Here is a 15,639-nt window from a genome sequence, read left to right as displayed (position 1 = left end):
CCAAAAACATAAAATAATCCAAACAGGAAAAAAAAAAAAAATCATAATAACAAAATAATCCGAACAGCGCAAAGTTCAAGAAACAAAAATAAACGAGGCCACACACGCAAAATAATAAGCGCTCCCCCAAGCGTGGATGCCTACTACATCGAAGCCGATGATACGTATTTCGCTAGAGCCCCCCCCCCCCCCTCAGCGTCCGCCCTCACTTGTGTAACGTCAGCCCAATCCTTATCTCCAAATTTCAGAAACATAATATATATTTGATCAATTTACGTGATTTTGGGAATACGACATCTTCGTTCCGTGACTGGTACTTGAATAAGAGAGATTTTTATTTTATGTTATGTTATTTATTTATTTTTTTATAAAGATGTTTACTTCTAAATAAGCACCCCAAAATAAAGTTTTTCAGCCATGATTTTCCGAACAGGGGGAGATAACTCCAATTTTTTAAAACCGGAACTTGTAATATATTAATTTATTTATTCGAATTTTCTCATGTGATTATTTCTAAATAAGCAAGATGGCTCATCTGATCGACATATCCGCTTCTCCCGTTTCTGCGAGTAAGACAATTTTACGTTTTCGTTCTTCTTTTTTCTTTTGCATAACAAGGATACATTTTAGTCAGTTTTATGTGATTCCTGTTAATTTCGACCGAATAAGGAGCTTCTCAAGAGATTTGTTCACGTAAAAATGGAGACGAAAACAGTTCCACCCACGTCTTTTTTTTTCTTTTTCCAAAACCAACTTGGTTTTTGATTATCCTATTTACGTAAAATTTCGATTGTTAAAATTTTAATTTATAGATTAATCGAATCGCTTGATTTTAAATAAAGATAATAATAGTAACGGCTTATTAAAGAAATTATTAGAAAATGTATTTTTGTATTGCAGATTTTGTTTAGTGCAATCGAATTTATTTTCCTTATTTTAGATAAAAAATAATTTTTAAATTATATGCAAAAATGAAATTAACCTCCAGCAATGTAATACGTTATGAAATTACTTTACACAACAACAAAGAAGTTGAAATCAATAGTACTAAGGTAATTCCTATTTCAGTCATATAAATTATTTAATGTGAAAGGTGTTTCGGCATTACTTTGAAAACAAACAATTTTTGATGCCTTTGCAGAGAAGATACCGTGCTTATATATATATATATATATATATATATATATATATATACATATATATATAACTTGTTTGCACGTACTCTTTTTATTTTGACGAAGATATAAATTTATGGTACTCATGCAGAGAGTGATCCGTGCTGAAATAATGTTATTATTTAAAAAGCCATTCTTAACATTGGGAGGAGAGGAGGGTGTTTTGTACATATTCTGTATTTTAACCTTACAATTGAATAAAAAAAAAAACATATCATAAAACTTTAATTAAACTTGGAAATACGATTTAAAAAATAGCGCGGATCAGTAAGTGCATTAGCACCGAACTTTTTATTTCAGGCTGATGTGTCACTGTTCTGTCCAAAGGTGGGGGCAAAACCTCAACAAATGAAAACGTACACTAAACACTTTGGACAGGGACAGAGGGACACTAATGACCGGTCACTAGTATTTTCAGGTTAAATTCAACTTTTACGGCATCTTTTGTTGATTAAATTGTTAGGTGAAAGTACGGTTTGACTGTTTTTTTTTATTATTATTTATAACTCCTTTTCCCAAACTTACCGTCTCCGCGAGAGAGTCGGCCACCATTTTAAATTTTCGGGTTTGTATTACTGTACACATAGATTCGAAAAAGTTGTCAAAAAACAAATATATAACAAATAAATGTTATCAAAAGCAAGATAAGTTACGTTTCTACCTAACTGGATATATTTTTCGTGTTTTTATTCAATGTAACCTGTTTATTCAGCTCGAAAAACATACATTGTTTACCGATGTCGGCGATGTATTGGAAAATTCGAAATGGCACCCGACCCTCTCTTTAACACGGTAAGTTCTGGAAAAGGTGTTATAAATAATAAACTAGACAAAATACTAGGCACCGCCAAAAATGGCCGCAAAATCAAGTTGTTGTTGTTTTTTAAAACGAAATTACATTTATTAAAATCCATTATTTCTGAGTAACTTTTTTTTTCCAGAAAGATAAAACCCTGAATTTTATCATATAGAAAACAGAATAATGTAAAACTTTTTCTACTATTTTTCATTCAATTTTAAATGTTAAATTTTCCCAAAAAGTTAACAATTGACATTTTTTGTCTTGCACAAAAAACGTACTTAAATATTTAAAAAAAAGGGTTTTTGAAATAATTAATTAATTTATTTATTGTCTAACTAAGATTTAGGATGATTTTCTAAGAGAATATGCAAAAATATTATAATATAAGTACCTGAATTTCAAATAATTCCACTTATTCATATAGGTAACCAAATATTTCGCGTTTACGTAGAGTTCAGATCGACTCTGTTTACGTTTTCTTTTGATGATGAGAAAACTATGGAAGACCAAACAGGCCAAAAAAAACTTATTTTTCAGTGACGAAAATTTCAATGTATTATTAAGCTGAGGCTGGCCAGTACCAGATGGGTGACCATTTGTATGCGTTTGGTTTTTAATGTGTATGTGTGTGGGGGGCAGGCTCCCCAAAATGGGGGGGGCAATTTAAAGCTGAATAAAAAAAAATTATTTCAGCGCGTTTGGTCCACCGTAGTCGAAAGGCGGCAAACGTTTTCAAACGGGATCGAAAAAAATGATGCTATTTTTAACACAAAGGGCACAATATTTATCGAATTTTTTTTTTTGGTATCGATTATTCAAAGCATGCCCTGTTTAATAATGGTCATGCATTATTCGGCTCGCTAAAAAAAAATTGTTAATTTATTTATCAAAAATTTTAAAATAGCTTTTTTCGTATAAATATTTAAAAATTTTTTTTTTTGTTTTGCTTAACTTAAATTAATCATTTTACTTAACATATTCACCGAATTTCACACTTCAAAACTCAAAAGCGGGATAATTAAACACAATCGAAGTTCTGATATTCAGACGTCAAAATAAGGTATGCAAACAATTTTTTTTTTTTTTTTTTTTTTTTAATCTATAATCCTGTCCCTTACAACAACACAATATGTTGATTTCAGTTTCAGATGATTATTTTAAGCATATTTGTTCCCACTTCAAAACAAGGGGGGGTTTTGTAAGCAAAAAAATATATATATATAAATATCGTTTATGAAAAATAAGTACACTGTTATAAAGTTCATTCTTCTCCTAATAATCGCTGAAAATTTCGTATTGATCGGATAATTACCTGATTTTTGGTAGATTTTTAAAAAGACGGTCCGTCAAAAAGTACTGACCTGCCCCCCCAGTTTTGGCGGTGCCTACAAAATACTATTAAAAAAACACCGAATATATGTCAACCTATGTCAACGGTAATATATATTGAGCGAGTTTCTAACAGTATTTTGTCTAGTTTTATATTTATAGCACCTTTTCCCAAACTTACCGTGTTAAAGAGAGAGTCGGACGCCATTTTGAATTTTCCAATACATCGGTAAACACAGTATATTTTTCGAGCTGAATAAACATGTTACATTAAATAAAAACACTGAAAACATATCCAGTTAAAGTAACTTATCTTGCCTTTGATAACATTTATTTGTTATTTGTTTTTCGACAACTTTTTCCAATCTATGTGTACAATAATACAAACCCAAACACACCTCTCCATCTCGTTTCTAAATAATGTTATTATTTCATCACGGTACCTTTTCTGCATTAGTACCCCTCTTATTTATTTATTTATTTTTAAAATATGGTTAAAATCTAGTTTTTCATCCGTTTTAGTTTACAATTTTCGTCAACTGATATTGTGTTTACTGTTTAGTGTTTGTTTCACTACTTCACAATGAATGCCCTGGAAAAGTTACTTCTAATTAATGTTTACCAGATTTATGCTGGACTTTTCAGATAAAAAAACAATGGTTTCTACTGATTTTTTTTTTTGTCCATTCTAAAAATTACAATGTTAGCTTCCAAATTGTGCAGTCGAAATTATCTGAATATTAACTGAATTAAAAGAAAAACAACTTTAATCGTGTTAGCAGGTAAAAAATTACGGCCATCTTGTTTTTATAAAATAAATCGAAATGGAAAATTACCCCCCCCCTTTTGAACTCTGGTGTTTTTTACATAAGTAAATACGATTGTTTTCTTCTAATTCTGTTCTATTTTCTTTAATCTTCTACCTTATCGATTTTCGTAAGTTTTGGATATAATCATCTTAGAAATACGAGGAATACGAAGATACGTTAAGTGAAAATTCACTTTATTAACATGAAATTCAGGTCAACTTTAAGTTTCTTTACCCTGTGTTGACAAAATAAGGAAACGAAAAACAACAAAAATCGTTTATCATTTTTTTTTTTTTTTGCTCGTTCCTTATTTTTAAAAAATACAATTTAACAAAAAACAAAAATTAAACTAAAACAAAAAAAAAAAAAACTGAGCTTTCGTTAAGATTGGCACTTTGTTTATAAAACTATTCGGCGGAAGTGACGTCAGATAAATTTAAGGTATTGATGATCAACACCGTGTATAATGTAGCTTTTTTCTTTTCTTTTTTTTTTTTAAGCAAATATAAAAATAAAGTTTTATTCAAACATTTTTCCTTTATAATAAAAATATGTTTATGCACATTTTTTTTTTTTTTTAGATCAAACATCAGGTGTTGGTAATTTCTTTTTCACGTCAAACATAAAAATAAAACTGTTATAGAATTATTTATGAACTGTTTTTTTCATCAAACAATAAAATAGTACGTATATATATATATATATATATATATATATATATATATGAGTAAACAGTTAATGAAATATGTTAAAAAACACTTTGAAATGAGTTAAAAACATATTTAATTTGAAAAGGAAACACTAGATAAATGGATAGTCCTTAATCCGCAGAGTTTCGCGGATTAAGGACTATCCATTTATCTAGTGTTTCCTTTTCAAATTAAATGTTTTTAACTCATTTCAAAGTGTTTTTTAACATATTTCATTAACTGTTTGCTCATATTATAAGCTCTATTTCCTATTTGGTATTATCGAGCTTTTACATCTGGCTGAGATAAGTTTATAAATATTAATTCTTTAATATTTATAATTTACTTTAATTTTACCATCTTGGATTGGATCATTTTGGTAAATTCAATTGTAATTTTCATTTTATTTATATATATATAAAGAACAAATAGTTCATAATTTTTTTAAAAAATAAATCTCGTTGGAAAAAACAATTCATAAATATTTTTTATAACAGTTATATTTCTATGTTTGATAAAAAAAACCCCAGTGCATAAGCATATTTTAAAGGTTAAAAGTTCAAATAAAAACTGTTTGAAAAAAAACTTCTATTTTTATATTTGATTAAAAAAACAAACATTTTATACAGTGTTGGCCATCCGTACCTTAAAATTTGTCTGACGTCATTTCCGCCAAATGGCTTTAGAAACAAAGAAATGCCAATCTTAATGAAACCCCAAAACTGTTCTTTTTGCAGCCGAAAGTTTTGTACAAAAACTCTGTCAACACGGGGTGAGGAAACTTGTAGATAACCTTACCTTAACTTAAAATGATCACCGAGTTCTTGATCACATAACATAGAACAGAACGAGTAACCATTTCTTACAAATACATCTAAAAATGATTGCTATGCAATGGGGAAAGAGGTGGCTGGTTAATTTTAATGCATCTAAAACCAAACTTTTATCTTTACATCAACACTTTGACGTCCATCTGGCATCAATTGAAATGACTGGCTCTCGTCTTGGGAAGGCTCCATGTTTTGACAAGCTTCTGGGATTGACCTTTATTCCTGATTTGAAATGGAACATGTACATGAAGTCTGTTGCCCAGATTGCTGGAAAATGGTGGGATTGTTCTACCGCTCCAGTAGATATCTCACTGCCGATGTAATTCTCTACCTGTATAAAAGCCAAATATGTCCTAGGATGGAGTACTGCTGCCACTTTATCTGCCTTGACAGAGTTCAAAATAGATTTTGTAGCCTTGTAGGTAATGCCTTCTTCTCTTCTCTGCAACCGCTTTCTCACAGAAGAGACGTTGCGAGCTTGTCTCTGTTTTATTATTTTCAGGTGAGTGCTTGTCTAAGCTCCAATCTATGGTCACCCCTCGCCAAACTGTCACAAAAAAACTCGTCTAGCTGTAACCACTATCAATAATTTCCTCCACTCTTTATCTGTGGCTTAATCTAAATATAAATTCCATGAATAAAGCTTTTTTTCTTAGAACTGCTCACCTGTGGAACTGTTCCATTTTCCTGCTTCCTAGCTGACTAAAATTTGGTTGTCTTCAAGTTCAGTGTAAACAAATTCTTGATGAGCTGTCCCTTTAAAATAATCCAATTTAATAAATTTCTACTACTAACGATTACTATAATATTGTCCCATTGACTACCGTACACTCATTAACCCTTATCCTTGAGTGGCTTCTGTGTTTTGACAAGTTTTGTAAAAGAAAAAAAAAAATGAAGGTTCTTATTTAGAATTCAACATAATTTTTTAAATCTTTGTTCTATATACATGTCTTATTCCAAAAATCATGTAAATTAATAAAAACTCATGACAACCAGTGAAAACAATAGGGAATAGATTGGATAGTAAAGATCTTACTATCATAAAAACTGCTTGTGGGCGACAATTTTAAATTTGATAACAGACCGAAATGCCACTAAAAATCAACTTTTGAAAAGTGAGTCTTTAGTTGGTATATGGTACAATAACGCACATTGACCAAATTCTAAATAAAAACTTAAAATGATCAGCAAATTCTTGGCCACATAATGTAGGACAGAACGAGTAACCATTTCTTTTTTCTATTTCTAAAAATGGTTGACATTTTTAACTATAGAAAATAAAATCAGAACTTTTAATAACATTTAGATTTTTTTCTCTCCTCATATTGCCAACTCTGATTTGAGATTGTTGGGGGTTAACAAGCAAAATGACCTATTAGAAATGCCGGGTTTGTTTTACAATCCACAGAGGTATAAAAAAGTTGTCAAAAAAAAACCAAAACAAATATATAACAACTAAATGTTATCAAAGGCAAGAAATAATGCAAAATGGTGATAGAAACTCATCCACAAATTGTTACTATGATGTTTATTGCGTGGGTTTCTACCACCATTTTGTTTTATTTCTTATTTTTAAGTCATTATCAAAACTTCAAAGATGTAAAGAGACATTGCGGCCATTTTGACTTGTTTGCATGTAGCTCTTAACGTGACGTGTGTTACGTACTGAAGAAACATTTTACATTAAATAAAAACGCAAAAAATTTATCCAGTTAGGTAGAAGAGTAACTTATGTTGCCTTTGGTAACATGTATTTGTCTTTTAACACCTTTTCATACCTCTGTGGATTGTAAAACAAATCCAAAGTGCCATTCACTATCCCAAAATCCACAGTTGCAGCATAACTAAAAATTAAAATAATTAGTAGTTATAAAATTAAAATAAAAAGGACTTCTACATAATTTGAACCAAAATGGTTTTGTCTTTTTTTTTTAATCTCAGTTTGACTTGTGCTTTAATGTATTTCCTTCTCGTCCCTATCAATTATCTTATTTTCTTAAAAATTAAATTAACTTAAATTTTCATTGGGTTGTTAAAAAAAAGTGATTCGACAAAAATCTACAGTAAAAAGTGGACTTTGATCATTCAGTGAGACAAAAAAGGAAAAATCTCAATAACAGCCACTTTTAGATAAAACTAAATTTACATGTAAAGGCATAAATGAATTTATCTAAACATACTGACTCAATTGTGTTATAGGCACCTTTGGAATAATTCCCCTATTAATATACCCATCACCCTACACATATGGCGGGGTGATGGGTATATTCTGTAATTTTGGTACGCTTTCGAGGCAGATAGTATCATTTCCTTAATTACAGGCAACAGAGTTTCAGCTGTCTTGTCCGGTACATATCTCAAAAATCTTTGTGGTATTGTGCGCCTTTGGTGGTATTTTCTTTTAGCCATGACATTTTCAACATAAAAAAATCCTCCACTAACTTCTAATTAGCCAAAATTAATTAATGAAATTTAGGCAAATTCGAACAAAATTTAAATCCATTTTTAAATCTAGCTTTGAAAACAGTTCCTTGATCCTTTAGATCAAAGTGCAGCATCTGTTCTGATTCTACACTTTATCTGTTTTGACTTCGGTCAGTGGAAAAGAAAGCCTTCTTAGCTTAAGCAACTTTTATGTCTGGAATGTCCTTTATGGGAGCTAGATTTTCATCACATAAAAGGTGGACTTTTTATCAAACTCGTGAGAAGGCAAGTAAATAGGGTCAGTAAAAAACATAATTATGCGTTCAGTATTTTTTTTTTATTCACCTTCGATAAAAACATTGTTTTTTTTTTTTAAATGAACAGTAAAGTTTTAAAACACACATCATTTTGTGGTTATAGTCAACTGACATACTTCCTAACTGCCAACATGTCTGCTGCCACAAGTAGTAACAAGACAAACAAGTTCGTTCACTTTTTTTCTGTCATTTTTTTTATTGCCTTTTTCCGATTATTATTTATTTTCTAATTAATAATCATCAAAAAGTATTCAGTTTTATTTTAATTAAAAACAATTTGGGGTCCTCCTCCATGAATGAAAAAATGACTTTCACCATGACTAATGTTTGCGCAAAATTTAAAAAAAAAAAATCAAAGGCATGGTTATTGCGAAAAGTAAGAACAAATGAACAGATGAATGATTTGGGGGCAATTCCACCCCAATAATGCCCCCTGGGGAAGACTACCAGAGTTATCCTGGAAAATCCATTCCGGCTAAAAATTTACTTTTACCATGACTAATGTTTGTGCAAAATTTTAAAAATCCAAGGTGTTGTTATTGAGAAAAATGAACAAACAAACAAGAGTGAATTACTAGGTCCAATCCCTCCTTTGTCGGGGGGTCCAAATTATTGAAATTAGTTTTATTTATTTATTTTTTTTAATAATTATTAGAAACACTCAAAATCTTTTAAAATTATTTTGGGAATATTATGTATTGGGTACATTTTTTTATGATGTTTGAAATTTTGTTATTTTGTTTTCAATAATGTTATTTTTATATTTTCATAAACATATTCATTATATAAATTCAAATAAAAAACTTACCATTAAAAAAAAAAATTATTTCATAAATATATTTCTGATAAAATTTTAAATAAAATAAAAACTTAGATTTTCATTTTGTTATTAAAAGTGCAATAAAGAATAATTTTTATTTTTATAATTTTAATTTTTATTGTATATTTTTCAATAATATCCTTTTCTTAGATTTTATTTGAATAAATCGCTTCACAATAGAAATGCTGAAGAACAATAAAAGTGAAGGCACTGACTTGTTTTTTCATCTCTTCTTGTAGCAGCCACACGAGACAATAGGAAGTATGTTAGTTGACTATAACCCATTTTGTCAAAATCTTGTAAAGAAAACTATTTTGCAAAACAACTCAAAATACAAATTCAGGTTAACGCATTCTTGTATTTTTGTATTTCCTATAATGCAAACTGTTTCATTTCATTTCATGATTCTGATTAATTGCCCTAACCCTGACCTCAAACATAAGTAAAAATTGATTTTTTTTTACCTATAGTAATAATTCAATACTTTAAGTATAGTGTCTGATACAATTGCAAACAATTATGTACAAATCTACCATTTTATAAAAGGAACTGTGTGTGTGAGAGAGAGAGAGTTCCCTATGGACTCTATAATGACTGGGCTAATTTTTATGTAATTTTACATGAAGGTACTTTGTGCCTGGCACTGTTCTTAGATAGGTTTTGTGTGTTAGAATGTCTTTGATAAGTATCAATAATCGATAATTAAAATAATCTGATGAAAAAAGGAACAAGCGATTTTGACCAAAGTTAACACCTTACATAGCCTAACATCACACATGCATTTGAGAAATTTATGGACTAAGTCATTGGGAGAGACCTATGAAGCTTCCTCCCGGTGCACTGTAATGGGTCTCAAAGTAGAGCAGGTAATCAATCGATGTGATAAAAAAATGGTTGATTTCACCGATTTTGATGACAATAAAAATATGGGAGTGTGAAACATTTGTTGATCATCATTTAATCCCTGATAATGCCGGGTCTCCCTGCTAGTATCAAATAGTTGTCTCCTTGTATCATTTTTGTATCTGAAGGGTTTCATGTTCAAGTGCCAGTGCTACTCTACAGTGGGCGCACATTACTATACCACCCCACAAAATGTGAGTACAACACCTTTATATTATCAGTCCATGATGCGAGTAAAATTTTATGAAGTATCCAATGGTCATATTGATTTTGTATTAAGGGTTTTACAACAATTGCCTTGGGGTCTGGATTCACACTAAACTTATATAAACAACAACGACATTATACACTATTTTATTTAAAACGAAACCCTATAAAAAAGATTGAACACAGCTTTTATAGGATAAGATTTTACAAGGAATAAAAAAAGTTAAAAATAATTTCTGAATATTAAGAAGTGTAAACCATTCTTTTAACGTTTTGCAATAATTGTTTTTTTTTTTTTGTTTTTAAGTTTGGAGTTAAAAAAAAAAAATTGTTTATTAAAATTGATGTTTCCTGTTGTGTAGTTATTTTAAGATAATTTTAACAAATATTCAAAGTTACAAAAGGATCTTCATCCAATCCCAGGAAATGTTGTGTATGCCTGATTGTATATGTGAGACAGAGAAAAACAAAGTTTATTAGCAAAGCTTGAATAAAGTGAGTATTTGCACGGCTATCGTAATACATGGCCTATTAACTAATGTAATTCAGTCTTCTGATGTCATGAACCTTAGTAACTCTGGTCACGTGTCCCACGGCTGAACTAGAAGTAGGTATATATATATATATATATATATACACACACACCCTTTTTTTTTTTTTTTTTTTTTTTTTTTTTTTTTGTTAAATTTTCAACTTTGCTGTTTGGAGATAGTGTGAAATTTTTCCTTTTTATCGCATTCATCCACATGTAATGTAATTCCTTTTTATTTCGGACATGAAAAAGCAATAACTTTCAGTTCGTTTTCATAGTTCCCTTTGCATCTCTTGCGATGGCCGTAATATTTGTCAATAGAAAACACATAACTACTACATCAAACCGAAACAGAATAGTGCTATAAATACTGGCGGGAACCCATGAAAATTCCATGGTGGCTTTCTACATCTTGTTTTGTTGAGGTCTCTGGAAAAATGATGGGATCCTTCTACTGGTCCAGTAGATATCTCACTCCTGGTGCAATTCTCTACCTATATAAAAGCCAGGTATGGCCAACGATGGAGTATTGTTGCCATATCTGGGCAGGAGCTGCTAGAAGCAGCTTATCCTGCCTTGACAGAGTTCAAAATAGACTGTAGCTTAGTGGGGGATGCCCTTTTCTCTTCCCTGCAACTTCTTTCCCACAGAAGAGACATGCGAGCCTGTCCCTGCTTTATCGTTATTTTCAGGCAAGTGCTTGTCTGAGCTCCAATCTATGGTCACCTCTCGCCAAACTTTCACGAAAAACACTTGTCTAGCTGTAACCGCTATCAATAATTTCCCACACTCTTTATCTGTGCCTAAACCTAAATGTAGATTCTACGAACAAAGCTTCTTTCTTAGAACTGCACGCCTGTAGAACTCTCTTCCGATTGCCTGCTTTCCAGCTGACTACAATCTGATTGTTTTCAAGTCCAACATAAACAAGTTCTTGATGAACCGTCCCCCTAAGTAATCCAATTTACAAAATTCCAACTACTTATGTTTACTACGCTATAATCCCATCGACTAATATATATCCATCAACCCTTATCCTCGAGTGGCCTCCGGGCCTTGATAAGTGGTTATTTCTGGGGGGGGGGGAACTATAACAAATATCTATGTGAAGGTACAAAAATGGAGTTTCATCCAGGAAATATGTGTGCCTCATAGTATATCACATGTGAGACATAGAAAGACAAAGTTTATTAGCAAAGTTAAAATAAAATGTTTATCACTATTTTATTAAACCAAAATAAAACGGTGTTATAAATGACGGATTACTTAAGTGTTCAGAATAATGTTAAACGCATTGTTTTGTTCAATAATTGTTCCACCCGGGCAATGTCGGCGACCTCTGCCCGTAATTGATAAATAAACAGAACAAAAAAAAACAACTTTTTAAATGGCCACAGATGTTTCTCATTATGAAAAGGTGGAAAACAACAGCAACAACGAAAAGTATTGTTTTCAATATGTGTAACATGATGTTTGGCAGGTGACATTGTTTCAATGGAAATGTATAACTATTATTATTATTATTATAGAGCCCATTTTCTATTGATTATTATATTGTACCCAATATATAGCAATGATTTAAAGTTATAAAAAAAACAAAAACATTTTGTTGCCATTAGCTAGACTCGAAACTGAAAGCTCTCTAGTGTCATTACCATTTAAGCTGTCGACAGATGGGTATGAAATGTTAAAAATTAAGTGACTTTAATCTATGAATGTTTTTTGTGCATGTCCAAAAAAAAAAAACACTTTATTCAACTTACTCCTGCCAAGGTCAGCATTTTCTTTTTATTTTTTTTTCATTTTTGGCCCCTTAATAGCTATTTTTACTGGCTAAAAACAAAATATAAATTGTCTCGCATGTCCAAATCCTCTAAATATGAAGTTTTAAGTTTGATAGAGACTTTCCGCACACACAGATAAGATTACTTTTATATAAATATGCAGATACATACAAATACATGTGTGCTTGCTTAAACTATTTTTATTCAAAATGCTACACAATTATGCAAAGTTTAGAAACTATGCATAAATAGAATTGAATGTAATAATTAATTGAAATCAATCATCTAATAAAAAATGATTAATGTTTGTTTTTCAAACGAATATGCAAATTAGTTAACCTTCATGAAGTCACTCACGTATCCATGAATGAGATATTACGAAGTTTGTTTTTAATAATTTTTAAATAGAAATAGTAGGCTTTTAATATCAATGTCAGTGCAACAAAAACTTCATAGATGTATAGATTAAATATTTTTATTTTTTAAACTGTGACACAAACACTACAAAAGCTAACTTTTATATATTTTTACAGAAATCAAAACTGTAGAGTTTTGAACCCCTGAAAACTTGAAAATGTCTGACCCCGACTAAGGAAATTTTCTTCTAGTAATAATTCATGTAGTCTTGGCTTAACTTTGAAAAGTTGAAATAATAAAACTCTAAAAATGTATGTTGAATTTATTACTAAAAGGATTATATTTAAAACACTTACTTGACAACCTATTGTTTAAATGTATGTATGTATGTATGTATGTATGCCTAAAACTTTCGACAGAAGCGACAAATTTTCACAAGATCGGTACCGTTTTGAAGCAAATATCGAAAAATTGGTTAAAAACATTAATTCCTTCATCCTCAACTGAGCACTTTTCTATAAGGAGGGTCACTTTTTTCACTGATATTTTCGATAGTCATCTCCTCTTTCCGATTGACTGGTCTTAATTTAAACCTTTGCCACTTCCGGTGTGATGATGGACGCAATGGCAAAGACGTCACGTTTTATTTTCACATTCTTTTCCTCCTTTGAGCCTGCCTGCCTACCTATTACCACATTTTTTTTTTTTTTTTTGCTCAACACACACCTCCAAATACCCGGGCAACGCCGTGCACCCAGGCTAGTATTGACTAAACGATTAAATTTATATGCATTAGTATATACTTTTATATCGTCGTTCTTTTATTCTTATATGTATTGGATATTTATTGAAATAAAAATGCAATATAAGATAATACAAAATTTTTTTTAATTACAAAATTAAATCCCCCAGAATGCATTTCATCTTCTTCATAGGTGAAAAATGAATGTTTTTCTTTCTCCCCCACTTTTCAACAATTGTGGTGGAGGGAGCATGACGATAGTAATTATACCCATACCATTCAATATATTTTCATCTCACATGGATAAATGACATCTACTCCTTATAAAAATTCTTGCAGGAATGTGAACACTTTTGAGTATACTGAACATAGACTTTTGAAGCTATCACAGAGAAAAATGGATATTGGTGCATGGTTTCTGGGTAAAACAAATACAAAGACTGTTAAAAACAAAAAGAAAACACTAGAGAACTCTTTATGTAGAACAATCACCAACACGCACCCAACAGTAATGCTGATATAAGCTCTAGCAATAACATTGACTCGATCAGTAATGCCAATATGAATTCGAATGATAACGTTGACACGGACTTGACTAGTAATGCCAATACGAATTTGAACGATAACACAGACATTAATTTCACCAGCAATGCTGATATAAACTCAAATGATAATGTCGACATGGATTCAACCAGTCATGCCAATACAAACTCGAATGATAATGTCAACACGGGCTAAGAGCAACCCACGAAGCCACTGACTTGCTCCTGGACGAGTGCATTCTTGTACCAAAAGGGGTGTCCAAGAGCATGTTAACACTGCTGTCAGGCACTTCTGCACCTGCCCGTCACAAAGACAAAAATTACAAAGTGCTACGATACTTATATGCGTGGTACTTAGTTGCCCGATTATCAGAGTGATTCCGGCCACATTGCAGGTGCCCGAAGGCCTTTCCATTTGCTGTCTGTTCCTAGTCTGGATGAAGGGGGCACCCTCAACCTGATGATTTGCCAGGTGGTTGCCCCACAACCAGTCAGTTGCTGTTGGGTTTTAGGCACCTTTTGTGCCCTGTTGGGTACCTGTTGTACCCCTCTGCAGTGGTCCCGGTGATCGCTGTAGGAAGTAGCCAAATGCCTCATCATCTAATTAGTTCGCTAGATAGTAGGTAGGGACAATGTTGCAAAATACCCATAGGTACTAGTACAGGATTAAACAAACTCGTATAAATCTTAGATATTTTCTATTTATCTTCTTTTTTTTTTTTTTTTAATTTGTTAATGAAAAATAATAATGAAAAAAAAATAAACAAATAAAAACTAAGAAACTAAAAAACAAGTGTAAATTTGTCAATATTTAAATTTTTTTTTTTTTATTTAAAAAAATCTTAAAATCTTTTGAAATTTAAATTCATTCATTACATTTTTATTAAAAAAAAAAAGAAAAGATTTTTGAAATTTGAACGAACCATGCTTATTGTGATTTACTTAGAAACTCACGCAGTGGCCAAAAATTTTGTCTCGTCTTGAAGAATGCCTTTCATTTTCTGTAGAAAGTCAAATATTCTGTTTTATTATTTTGACTATTCTTTCATTTCTTGTCTTTCAGCCATGTTCCTGTTGCTGGTGGTTTGTTGTTCACAGGCAATGGGAGATCTTCTCCACATCACACATGCCCCAGGATATATGAAATTTGTTCAACATCCCATCAAAGATTTACCAGCTAGTGACATTCCAAAGATGATCTCACATTCCCTTGGCCTCCCGTCAGGAGTAAGTGATTATTTTCATCGTCCTCCGCTCTCATAAATACCAATATTTATTTATTTATACACACACACACACACACACACACATATATATATATATATATATATATATATATTTTGTGTACAGAAAGTAGTTAGTTGAGACAGATCA

At 31.2% G+C, this 15,639-nt stretch overlaps 1 protein-coding gene across 1 annotated transcript in view; it reads left to right on the top strand.

Moving 5' to 3' along the window:
* The first annotated feature begins 415 nt into the window (after window positions 1-415).
* Window positions 416-15,639, top strand: part of LOC145296968 (renin receptor-like) — a 110,646-nt gene continuing 95,422 nt past the window's right edge. Inside the window, exons 1-2 of the mRNA XM_080143197.1 lie at window positions 416-569; window positions 15,329-15,492. Coding sequence (XP_079999323.1) covers window positions 527-569; window positions 15,329-15,492 — 207 coding nt within the window. The 5' untranslated portion in view covers window positions 416-526. The remainder of the gene's footprint in view (window positions 570-15,328; window positions 15,493-15,639) is intronic.

This window comes from Euprymna scolopes, chromosome 17 (genome assembly GCF_053919585.1).
Source record: "Euprymna scolopes isolate OS-2025 chromosome 17, ASM5391958v1, whole genome shotgun sequence".
Lineage (NCBI taxonomy): Eukaryota > Metazoa > Mollusca > Cephalopoda > Sepiida > Sepiolidae > Euprymna > Euprymna scolopes.
Note: the sequence above shows the minus strand (reverse complement) of the source record. Positions and strands in the feature narration are given on the sequence as shown.